General features: G+C 34.5%; 1 protein-coding gene across 1 annotated transcript; it reads right to left on the bottom strand.

Annotated features, from left to right (window-relative positions):
- Positions 1-8779: 8779 nt before the first annotated feature.
- On the bottom strand, positions 8780-11828 carry LOC124387235. The gene is made up of 6 exons (XM_046851461.1): positions 11717-11828; positions 11250-11528; positions 10135-10392; positions 9893-10038; positions 9638-9778; positions 8780-8984 (listed from the first exon to the last, which is right to left on the bottom strand). Exons 1-6 carry the CDS (start codon positions 11766-11768, stop codon positions 8895-8897), a joined length of 966 nt encoding a protein of 321 aa, XP_046707417.1. The 5' UTR covers positions 11769-11828; the 3' UTR covers positions 8780-8894.
- Between the last annotated feature and the right edge of the window lie 1622 nt (positions 11829-13450).

The raw sequence follows: 13450 nt of genomic DNA, 5'->3' as shown, positions 1-13450 counted from the left end.
GACCAGCCCCTTCCTACCTCGGAGACCTCATCACATCTCGCACTGCACCACGTTGTCTGAGATCCTCCAGCACTGCTCGACTGGTACCTCCTTCTCTCAAAATGAAAGGTATGTATACGTCAAGGCTCTTTTCTGTTCTGGCACTAGGTGGTGGAATGAACTTCCCCTAAATGTCTTAACAGCAGAGTCCCTGGCTATCTTTAAGCAACGGGTGAAGACCTACCTCAAAGCACTTTTGTATGTCACTGTGGACAAGGGTGTCTGCTAAATGCAGCAAATGTAAATGTAAATGTACTTAATGTCAACAGTCTGCTACACTGACTTAGAATTACAGTTTGCATCTGATCACCATCACTGCACACCTCAACATCATTTAGCTTTAATAAATGTACATTTAGTGCCACCCAGATGAGGATTGGTTTCCCTTTTGAGTCTGTTTTTTTTCAAGGTTTCTTCCTTATGCCATCTCAGGGAGTTTTTCTTTGAATTTTTCAGGGACAAAATTACACCTATAAAGGACAATCTTATTCATTCTTTCATACCACATTATCTGTGTGAAGCTGCTTTTAGGCAATATCCATTGTTAAATTTGCCATACAAATAAAAAAAATATTGTTTATTTGTATTTAATTAAACTTCGGCTTGGTTCAAGTTCTTCCTCATTAGTGTCAGAGTCTTCCTCTTCTGGGTTGTACTTTGTGTCACCCTCAACACCCCGACACTTCCTCCACTAAAACCTCCCCACTGTCAACCTGGTTCCTCTCTTCCTGATTACCGTCATGGCCAAATATGAATCCAGAGCTTCACGTGCAGCATATCGCTTGGCCATTGCGCTGCCACAGACTGAACTGTGAGCAAGGCCTTTAAAACATTATATATCAGAGCTGTGGGAAAGTTGTATGATTTCTCAATTTTGTGTTTCAGCAGGTGTAGTTCCTGTGGGGTAAACATTATATTGTTAAAAGGTTTCTGTGGGGGTTGCTAAGGAAACCAAAAAGGAGTCTAAGATGTGCGTATGTGTGTGTCTGATCAAAGACAACTGCATATTGAGGTGAGGTAAAGGAGTGTAGAAATGTAATTATATTACAAACTATTATCCTATGACGTTATTTTTGGCAGAGAACACAATTGGGGTATACACGTTCCATAAAAAACACAAATACAAAATACAAATATTTAACATGTATTTTATGTGTTCAAATGTAAAAAAGGCATGGACCTCATGAAATATTTATGAAATTTCCTGCACTTTATTTTTAGAGAGAAATTCTGGAACACAACAGGAGAGCTGGAACTACATGCTATACTCACAAGTGCTTAATTAACCAAACACAAGACTTTTCTGGACAAATATAATGATACAAATAAAAAATTAAACTCTTGAATGAGTAACAAAAAAACTGGTTTGATTAAAATTAAATTTAAGAAAAGTCAAAATACTCCAAATAAACAAAAGTTCAAAATGAAATAAATCACACATTCACCTCGGCTTTAACTCACAGCAAAACCATTATTACAGTGACAGATTTACTAATGGGTCCCTGTGTCAAATGCCCCTAATACACATTATAGCCTTTAAAAAAACATCTTGCCTCTGCTATATCTCTGTTTTATCGTAATAGCCTGCACCATTTCCTTATATCTCCAGCCCCCAAACTATTTTTTACTTTCACTTTCTTTTTTCACTTTGTTTTCCTGACAGGTCACTTATAAATGTCACCAATGGATTCTTAATTTTTGCATTTTAATTGTTGCACTCACTTACACATACACACACAGATTTTCAGCTATAATATAAGACCTGTGTAGAAACTACAGCAATATGTGGGCCCCCCATGTCAGCCGCTCAGTACAATTGTCAGGTGTGTGTTATTCCCCCATTAATTCTATTACGCAAGCCACGAGAAAGCATACAGTTTATTTCAAAAGAATTTCGGAATCTTTTTCTGCCAACTTTCAGTATTACATCATAACAGCTGTCACATATATACAGTATATATTTATAGACAGACAGACAGACAGACAGAGACAGACAGACAGACAGACAGACAGATAGATAGATAGATAGATAGATAGATAGATAGATAGATAGATAGATCGATAGATCGATAGATCGATAGATAGAAATACCACTTTGTACATATATGCTTCTGCAGGTCGATGTATCAGTCAAACAAACTTTTTTCCCAATGAACCACTCCACATCTCCCCAAAAGTCCCGTGTGGATCACACCTATGTTAATAACATATAAACAAAGACGTCAAATACAATCACACATCCTGATTCATGATATAATAAGTGAACTGGGATCGGTTTTACTAGTTTTACTCTCAGACCTAATGTTTTTGCTGCCTATCTGGTGGGTTATCGGGGGTTTTCAGCTTCATAATGACTCAATTTGACACCTGTTTTTGACATAATATTCAAAGTTATTAACAAAAGGTTCCCAAATTCTCTTGAAATTAACTGTAGACTTTACTTGTACAAAAAACAATGGGGAAATAGCACACACCTGGCAAAGTTTTGCACTTCCTACTCATTCCAACTTAACTAATTGTCTTGTAGCCCATTCCAACCTTGTGCAGGTCTACAATCTTTTCCTTGATGTTCTTTAACAGCTCTTTGGTATTTCCCATGGTGGTGGAGAGGTTTGAATGGAAGAGGTTGATTTTGTGACAGGTGTCTTTTATTCACATAATACAGTAAGTTGGTATTCAAAGTGCTTTCCTAAAAGGACAGGACTAATGTGGGTCTGTGGGAGTCAGAATTCTTGCTAATTTGGTACAGGATCAAATACTTATTTCACTTGATCAAATACAAAATAATTTATAACTATTCTTTTTATACTGTTAAAAGAAACCTACCATAAACATTCTAGACTGTTGAGTTCTTTGTAAGAGGGTACACTTTCAAAATCAGCAGGGGTTCAAATAATTATTTCCCTCACTAAAGATTTTTACAGGTTATGCTGACTTTTTATTGGCACTGTATATTGTATAAACAGCAGCACCAGGTTAATGCTCTGTACAGTGCAGTATATTTTATGAAATTAATTTATGAATATCTTCCAAGAATATGTCAGAGTGCTTTTTAGCTGCATACACTTTTTAAAAATGTGTATTAATATAAATCTATTTATATAATTTATTTTGTTTGTTGAATATTACTACATTTATTTATTGAGCTTTTGCTTTATTAACATTGGCCTTTTCTATTAATTATGTTGAGATATCCTTTATAATCTGTGCATTACAAAAACTATTCTTGTTCCTCCTATAAATTATGACTAAGGCAACAATGTGATTTACATTCATTATCCAACTCGCATTAATACATACTGTATTACAGGATGCTTTATCAGTAAACTGCAATAGTTAGTTATGCTGTAGTTGTTTACTGAATACTGGAAGTGTATGTGCTCAGGGATGAGAGTCTCGCCTATTGTATTTATGGAGAGAGTAAAAGTTGAGTCGAGCTCAGCTGCAATTTAGTCTCACACCAGCAGAAGGAGTCCTACTGCATAAGATTTGATTATTATTTATAAATGTCTTGTTATCAAGCTTTGTTTAAACCTAATTAAGTGTCCAGTCAAAATGATAATGACTACCATAATTTCCAGACTATTAAACGCACCCAATTATAAGCCGTACCCACTGAATTTGACATAGATTTTTATTTTGAACATAAATAAGCCGCACCTGTCTATAAGCCACAGGTGTCTACACTGAAACTTATGAACTGTACACAGGCTTTAATAAAAGTCAAGAAAGTCATTGTTCACTGTCTTCCTCCTTCCTTTCACAACAATTTCACAAATTTTGACCGGTTGTTTTCAGCATGAAGAATGATTCACATTTCCTGTAGACAGTCCGAGTGAGCGGCAGGTCAAACGTCAGTGGAACCTCATCCATATTTATGATGTGGTGCGGCCCGATTCAGAGGGAGTGTGTCTGATTTAATATAAAGAGTTTCATTGGTTCACCTGAACCCGTTCTGCAATTTCATTGGTCTACTGTTATGGGGCTCAGTATTTTGGCTTAAAGCTTGTGAAACCGGGAAAAACCCAGGAAAAATCCATAAATTAGCCACTTCATTGTTTAAGCCGCAGGGTTCAAAGCGTGGGAAAAAAGAAGCAGCTTATAGTCCAGAAAATACGGTACAAAGAAGTAAATAAAAGAAGCAAAAACAAATATAAAATAAATATCTGGACATTGACAAAGTTACACAGTTTATTGGAGATTTTTTTTTTTAAGTATGCTTAATGCAGTGGTGGGCGCTTGTCTGATGGGTGTAACTCTATCAGAAGCATCTACATTTACAACCTAATTTCTCATATTTGTTCCATGAAATTTTATTAATTTATTGCCAAAAGTTATTCCAGTACGTGTATGTAGATGTTAGATTTTTTTGTCCAAAGAGATTTCAGCCTTTATGTGCTGCCATGTCAATCTAATCTTCCCAGGGCTTTCAGAATCAGTAGTGGTGGCTGTTGTACCTTAGACTTTATTAGCAATGAGTCTGTTTCTTTAACCAATCAGATTGCAATTTTACCTGACAGGGTCATCTAGCTAGCCCGTCAGCATTTTTCCTTCTTCTGATTGGTTGGTCAGAGGAAAACTGTTACAGCCAAATTCAACTAGCAAAACACGCCTGTAGCGATCTGCACACATTACAGTTTTTCTCAGTCACTTTGGAGAGTTTCTCAGATCAGAAATGAAATTCTCCAAACTACTTGTTCAAACTCCACATCATTTAGTCATTTGTGCTCAACATAAGAACATTTCTCGTTGCTTTGATCAAATTGCGAATGCTTTGGTACATCATTTAATGGATTGTGTACAAGTGTCTGCTTTTTCCTACATTTTCAGTTGTTTATGTCATGTTGATCAAAATGTATTATACTTGTTTCACCTAAATGGTTTTAACCCCCAAAACATTTAGATATCAGTTAATTGCATAAGTCATTAAGTGCAAAATGGTTAAACCAGTTGTCAAAATGTGTCAAGCTTTTCTTCTTCACAGTTCCTTTTTTGGTAAATGTGTCTTGAATTGATAAATTGTGCAGATGAACCTTGAATGTCACTAATAAAGGGGCGTGTTCACTTTCAGATCAACCAATAATCAACTAGTTCTCTAAAATAGGTCAAAGGTTAAACCTTGTGAACCTTAACTGTAAATGGCGAGTGTATATAAAAAGAGCAAAACACAGATTTACAGTTGTTGAAAATGGATGAACAACTAGGAAACGAACATGGTCGAGAGCCAAGAATAAGGATGCATGCTGGAAGGGTAAGGAGGCAAAATAGAGGAAGAGGAAGAAAAGGCCAGAGATATAGACACATTTCAGGTGAAATTAGAGCCACTATTGTGGACCATGTTGTCAATCATGACCTCACAATGGTATTGCAAGGGATGATATCTGTTGTGATGTGGATGAAAATCTGTGGCCTGACAGACTGGGACCCCAGGGAGTAGAGACTGATTACACTGTATAGTGCGGCATGTGCAGTTCTGCCTAAGAAGTGTTTCCTATGTTTACCTTTTGGAAATTTATTTTGTGTCTTTTTATTTCTATCACAATGACATTATATTGTAATTTTTTAGTCAGTCTACTAGTAAAGAAAAATAAAAAAATGTGAATCCTGTCCAGTCTCTTACAATCAATATCCCACATACAGTAATGTGTAAATTTGTGCTGTTGAAATTCATAGTTGCCAATTCAGCCTCGTGAATTTTCAATACTTGTAATCCAAAACATAGCTTACATCAGGAAATACTAAAATAAAGTATTGTCATTTTGAAAAAATGATTAAACATTTTGACTATCTTGTTTGTAAACATTTATAAAAGGACTTGTTATTTTGATGGCAATGATATCAATGTTCATTGACACAAATACTTACTTTTGAAAGAAGTACTAAGGATTTTGAGCAAAAAAACAGGCTTTTGCAAGAAATCCAATGTATTGTGCTGTTTGTACACATTGTTTTGAGAATGCACTTACTGATTTGCAAATCTTAAGGATGATTCGAGAAATGCTCCAAAGCGACTGAGAAAAACTGTAATACAACTGAGTTAGACTTTTTTATCCCCACAATGGCTGACAGAGGAAGTGAAATTGATTTGGTCCAAGACATGTTTAAAAATCCATTTTCAAGAAAAGCTAGACATCGTGAGAAGAGGTCAACCAATCCCGAAGCTAGCTAGCTTGGCTTAGCCTGGGAAAGGGTTTGTTTGCCACTTTTAGACCAGTGAATAGGAGCGGTACCACTGGATTACAGCCTCAGAGGAGCGATGCAAATTATGAGTCTGCATCTCTAGTTTTTTCATGTCACATTTTTCAGCAGACAAATATTGATTCTGAACTGCTCCAGATGATGTAAATGGCAAAGTTGCAGTTGTAATGTAAAGATTTGGAGCTTGCTTTAGTAAAATGGTATTCACCCTCCATATGTGAAATGTCCCTCTCTCTGTAATGCCATGTGTTATATTGCGTTTTTGTATAGTGTTGATGATTTCTATAAATGAGACGTGATAGTGGTGGTATTAAGAGGTGAATTAAGTTGGGTAAGTCCTCACTGAAGACCCAGTTACCAAATGTACAGCCAGCCACTGGCTTATTGCAATGTAAAGTATTATCCGATGAGTCTTGACGTTGACAGAGGTACACCTACCTTCTGACAGGGGCATTCCTTTATCAGGGAAAATAATCGTCTGTCATACAACACCGCTTTCTGTCATCTCGGGGGCTTTGGGTATTCTTAAAAATAACCAAAGCATTTTTTTATTAGAATTTACCATGTAAGTGATTTACCCACTTTTGTTTCTATTAGTTTTGTTTTTGTTTTGTTTTGTTTTGTTTCAATCTAATGTTAGATAAATAAAATGATAAAACGATAGATAGATAGATAGATAGATAGATAGATAGATAGATAGATAGATAGATAGATAGATAGATAGATAGATAGATAGATAGATAGATAGATAGATAGATAGTATACAGAAATATATATAAATACAATGATATGCTGTGAATGTACAATTATACAGAGATAATAGAGAGTGTACAGGGTGGTCACTTGATTAGCAGTGACAACTGTTCTGAGGTCATGTTGAAAGTTACCAGCAATTCCCAATTTCCAATGCACTTTGATTCAATTGAATTAATTTTTGATTCTATTGCGCTTTTAACAATGAATATTGTCACAAAGAAGTTTTACAAAGATAAAGTGGTGATAAAAATGGATATGTTCTTTATAAGTGTAAGTTTGTCCCTGATGAGCAAGCCAGTGGCGACTGTGGCAAGGAAAAACTCCCCAAGATGGCATAAGGAAGAAACCTTGAGAGGAGCCAGACTCATGAGGAAACCCGTCTTCATCTGGGTTGCACCGTATGTCCATTTATTACAGATGTTGCAGGGTACAGTGATGGTGATCAGTAGCAAATTTGAACTAGGCTAATTTGAAATGGCTACAGCTAAATATTTACACTTTTAGCTCATTATTTTATTTTAACAGTATTATATATTTAAGATAGGCAGATAAAAAATAGATATAGTTTTTTTTCAATGTCCAAATACACTATATGGACAAAGTTTTGTGAAAACCTGATCATAAGATTTTTATGTGCATTTTTAAACATCCCATTCCATATTTAGGCCTGGTTTACTGTTATTATAACCTCCACTTTTTTGAGATGTGTGTTTGTACCTGACTGTAACAATGTACATTTGTAATGGTGTTTTTTAAAGTTACTCTACTCTATTTGTAATGGTGTTTTTAAGAATTACTCTAACACATTTCACATGTCACATGTCTCATGTGGAAAGTTTTTTTTTTCTAATATGCAAATTAGGAATGAAACCAGAATGATTGTAATGTTGTCACTTCACTAAAGATTCCTTGTATCAGTGGGAAATTTTCTGTAGTTACCAGGGTGTTATTCTGATCAAGCACATGCCAAACTATGCATGAAACTTTATTAAATTTGATCAATCCGAACACACAAAAAAGAACCCAGCACTTTTATTTAAAAGCCCCAAACAAACAATCACGCATGTAAATAAGGACATGTTTGATTACCTGGATAATTAATTATAGGCTGGAATAGTAAATAAAAAATGTTTAATGTAGTAGAATATACAAACTTTCTTATAAAAAAGAGACATTATAAATAACAAATAACATAGCTACAGTATATATTGCTTTGTATTATACATATACACAATAATTTATTACATATGACAGTGTATATATATATATATATATATATATATATACACACACACACACACACACACACACACACACACACACACACACACTATATTTCCAAAAGTATTGGGACACCTGACCTTTCCTGCTATATCTGGTTCTTTTCCAATCTGTTACCCCAAAGCTGGAGGCACTCAATTGTACAGTACGTCTTTAGATCTGCTATAATACAATTGACCTTGGAACTTGAACTTGGAAACCCAAACGTGTTTCAGCATGGCAATGCCCCTGTGCACAAAGTGAGCTCCTTGAAGATCTGGTTTACATGCTTTGGAGAGGAAGATCTTGATTGGCCTGCTATAGAACTCTGATCTCATCCTTACTGATCACCTTTGGGATGAATTGGAAAATTGACTGCACCCCAGGTCTCCTCACTTACATCAATACCTTTCGTAATACCCTTGTGGCACAATCCCAGGTGACCCAAAACTTTTGGAAATATATATATATATATATATATATATATATATATATATATATATATATATATATATATATATGTGTGTGTGTGTGTGTGTGTGTGTGTGTGTGTGTGTGTGTGTGTGTTTGTTTGTTCATCAGGTTATGCCATTATGTCCTCTTATTTAACAATTGACTGATGTCCAGGATTGGAGATTATGTCATGGCTGTGTCTGCCCCAGCTTCCAGTAAACTGTTTGTGTGTCATCGTTTCGCACACTGTCACCACTATCAATTTCAGGAGCTCGTACCTAAACATAAAGAAAGAAAGAAAAAACAAGAAGTGATTATTTTTTCAGGTTCTTTGGAACTCTTGTTTCATTATTTTGTGGTAATTTCCCTGTAAACAAATGTATGCATGCACAATTTTGATTCATTCACTGATTTATGGCTGTTATCTAGTTTAAGACTTAACTGATGAGGTAAAGTGATACATTGGAACTTCAATAAAATACCAACTCAGTGGAAAATATAATGTATATACTCTCAAGCTGGTTGGATGTGGTCTACCAGTAGCAGCAGACAAAGAGGAAGTTAGTGGGTTGCAAAAAACTGGTTTTCACCATGCAGGAGAGACATGTGAAAGGAATGACCATGTTTATTCACTATATATAGAATAATAGTTATGTATTAGAAAAGCTAGAAGTTTTCACGGAATTTTATACTGTGATAGATAAAAGATACTTTAAAAAGACTTTACATGCTATTGAATATATTTTGGAAAAAAAATACATAAAAGTGTCAAATTATCTATGGTCTGATTATTTTGAGGAACATAATGTATATATTCTGAATGTACATATCCATTTGACCAGTTTGCATAAAAATGTACATTATAAACAAATGAGCTTTGTGATAAATATGCTCTATTTCTTTATAAAGGAAAAGGAAAATGACAACTTACACAATTTGAGGGAACATCATAAATTGCTGCAGCTGCATTTTGTGCAGAACTGCTGTCTGCTGGAGTATCGGTTTTTGGTTGCTTGCGTACCACACTGTAGACTGTGTTTACCCCCTTATCTTCTTGATTTCCTCCTCCATTCTAACCACAGAGTAATAATAAGGAAACAGGTTTGATAAACATTTAGAGGAACGGTCCTGCAAGTGCATGATCATGCAGATTAGCTTGTACATGTACTAATATGGAAGTATTTACCTGTTTTTTCTTTCTGTTAAAATAAAAATGTTTGAAAAAGTAGATCAGCACGACCACAAAAACAAGTACAATTGGGCAACATATTGTGATCATTAAAACCAAGATGTAATCAGGTGGTTGTTTGAAAACTTTTTCTTTTTTTGAACCTGTGGGAAAGAGATATTATAAGCATTTGTTTAAGTAACATGTGCATTAGGCTCCATGTATTATGCAGAATTGAGCAGAATGAACTAATCACTTACATGTGTTGTTCATAGGTAATGATGTGCTTTTCTTGCCCACACGGTTGCTGGCGGTGCATTCCAACAACTCATTGTCTGTATAGCTGACAGTAATGTTCACTTTGGTCAATGTGGCATTGGTCCGAGAGCAGTGCTTGTGATCACAGTCATAAGTCACTGAGTCTCCATCAGCTGAACATTTTACCAGGATGTGGCAAACAGATGAGGAGTTTGACTGAAGATCAAGGTTGGTATTGATCACAGGTTGTGAAACTGGATCTGAAACAACAACAAAATGACAACATATTAAAATATATTTTTAAGAAATAACCAACCCTGGAACAGAATGTTCAGTTGATTTGCACACTTTGGTGACTTTTAACCACCCAAACACACCTGAATTCAATGCACAAGTTAATAGCCATCTTTAAAAAAAATCTCTAATACAGGTAATAGGCTACCTTTGCCACCTCACTATATTAGTATTGCACTAATATCTCTGTCTTCCCTAAACAAAACGCATAAAGAATGTCTTTGTGTGGGGAAAAATACATGTTGTGTTAAGGCTGAAATGAAAGAATTTAAAAGCACAGATCCCGGACCTCAACCCCACTGAACAACACATCCACCATGAACACCAATGGAATGACCAGTAACACTGGCCTCACTAATGATCTTTTAGCTGAATGAACATAAATTCTTAAATTCACATCCAAACAGCAAAGGGGGACTAAATGTATAATATGATGTTCAGTGAGCACATATATGTGGTGATTAGTCAGATAGGTGAGAGTTCATATACTTGTGGCACTATATTATATCAAGTTAACATGACAAGCTTTGCATTTTTTTTCAATTTACTAATAAATAAATGAGGAGTATAACCAGTATAACATAGGTGATCAAGTTAATTAATCTATTGTCTGCACATTTCATAGTTTTGAATGTAACTACTTTAATATAGCTTAAAAGTGAGTGTCATTCGTCAATAAAGACAGATGTTGGCCAGCTGCTGAAAACAAATACTTTCACAATGTCCCGTATGCAAACTAATAAGTAATTTCACTTTGTTTACATCACACAAGACCACCCTTCATGTTTTATATCTCATATATATTATAACATATTCAACTTACCCTGTACTATCAGATTGTATTCAATGAAGATTTCTTCCCATTGTCCAGTCTGAGCTTTATAAGATCCAGAGTCGTTCACCGTCAAATTATGAATAAACAAGGAGTAGTCAGAAACATGTATATGAAATTTTTCTGGTTGTTTTATAGATGGCTTTTGGTTTTCTACAACTGCAATCAGATTATTATCCTTCCTCCATTTGACTGATATATTCCAGCGTTCTTTCAATGTGAGATGAGCTTTATCTCCAACTGACTTGTAAACCACCCAAGCTCCACAGTCTGAGGATAGACAAATAAATCATCATAAATTTCCTTATTCTTAAATTCAAATTCAGCAAAATGTTACAGACAGCATTTTTAAGTACAATTGTGAATAGCTGGTAATAAAAGTATGAAATATTATATATTTGTAATTCAAACTATAGCACAGTTATTAACATGAATTCATTTAGCAGTAAGCTACTGACCTGGTGTGAAATTCAGGATGATAAGAATGAAGATCTGTAGATAGCTCCTCATCGTGTCAAGAAAGCAAGGCTGAGTGATGCTTAACACCTGCTCTGCTAAATAGGTTTGTGGCTTACATCACAGGAAATAACAGAGTGAGAGAGAGAGAGAGAGAGAGAGAGAGAGAGAGAGAAATTTCCCTTCAAGTTAATCATGGTGTGATTTTTATTATCTCGAACTCGTCATATACATGAACGTGTTTTATGTTTTATAGACTAAGAGAAGTACAATATATATGTATACACACATACACACATACACGTAGAGCAATACATACCTACAAATGTGATACATTTTTATTATACATTTTATACATTTTTATTTTATTATTTGTTGCTATATAACTGCAGGCATTTTCTCTAAGACAGAAATATCTTATAGACTATATTAAGGGTTCTCAAGGGTTTTCAATCTGGGATACCTTGAACTATAGAAATACTGCATGAACAAGTGAAGAAACAAATTAATGACTAAAATGGTTTCTAAGGACCTGGTTCAAGTGTATTTTTGGATATCATTCATCTATTAATATTTTAAAATCATTATCTATATTTGCGTGTATATATATTTGTTTACTGTTAACTTATTATTGACAATCCAAGTTTTTTTATTTTTATTTTTTTTAGTTTTATTTTTTTACTTTTTGTTGCTTAGGTTATTAAGGTTTGAAATAAACCCACTGAATAGTTACAAGCCAAACAAACTGGCTCTATAACAATATAGAATATAACAATATAATACCTTTAAAATGGTGGGTCATGTTTCCCACAACTGTGTAGAAACAAACCACAACTGGGGTCTCACCATGAAACCCACAAGATGATCTGGATGATGACAAAAAAAAAAAAAAATATATATATATATATATATATATATATATATATATATATATATATATATATATATATATATATATATATATAAATATAACTGCAAAATTCCATTTTGTATGTGACATTCCAGTAAAATTGGTCTTCTGAGAAACTCCAAAGGTTGCATTTCCAGCCCTGGGAAATCCTCTTGTCTAATGCCCTGTGTGAAAGTAGAGTATTGTAGTCATGTGATCTTAATTCTTTTCCTTGTATTTTCGGAGCCCTAATTAATTAAAACGTATGGTATATCAGGAAAAAAAACATAAAAATAACAAGGTTCTCGCTGGGAAATGCCAATCGTGTAGAGAATCATTGGCGTAACTAAACAATGACTGCGGAAATTCTAAGCTATTATATTGTAAATGTGTCAACTAAGTGTCTGTTATTGGTTGGTGCCAAATGTTTATCCAGGGAGGAAGTTTTGTAACTGTATAACAAGTGTGTTGTGGCATGTGATCTCATGGAAATTTTCTGCAAAACAAAGTGTGCAACTGCAATGTAGGTCATCCAGTTTTACTATTATAACACTAACCCTGACATTACCTGTAAGCTAAGTGTTCCCTGTTTGAATTTACTGAGTCATGGGATTTGTTATTCATTTTGAAAAGCAGGATATTTTCTGTTATTTTATACCTTATGCAAATGTACAAGCCAGGATTTTAGACATAAGTAGCAATCATAGCCTGTAACTGCTTCTGAACATATTCTTTATTTTAAACAGTCATTTAAAAGCTTAAGACATTAAAGTGATAATTACCCAGTTTTTAAAACTGAGTTCTATCACATACATTACAATAAAAATATGTTTCCTTCCCACAAGTA

This window comes from Silurus meridionalis, chromosome 6 (genome assembly GCF_014805685.1).
Source record: "Silurus meridionalis isolate SWU-2019-XX chromosome 6, ASM1480568v1, whole genome shotgun sequence".
Taxonomy (NCBI): Eukaryota; Metazoa; Chordata; class Actinopteri; order Siluriformes; family Siluridae; genus Silurus; species Silurus meridionalis.
The sequence above is the reverse complement of the archived record's forward strand: the minus strand, read 5'-3'. Positions and strand labels throughout refer to the sequence as shown.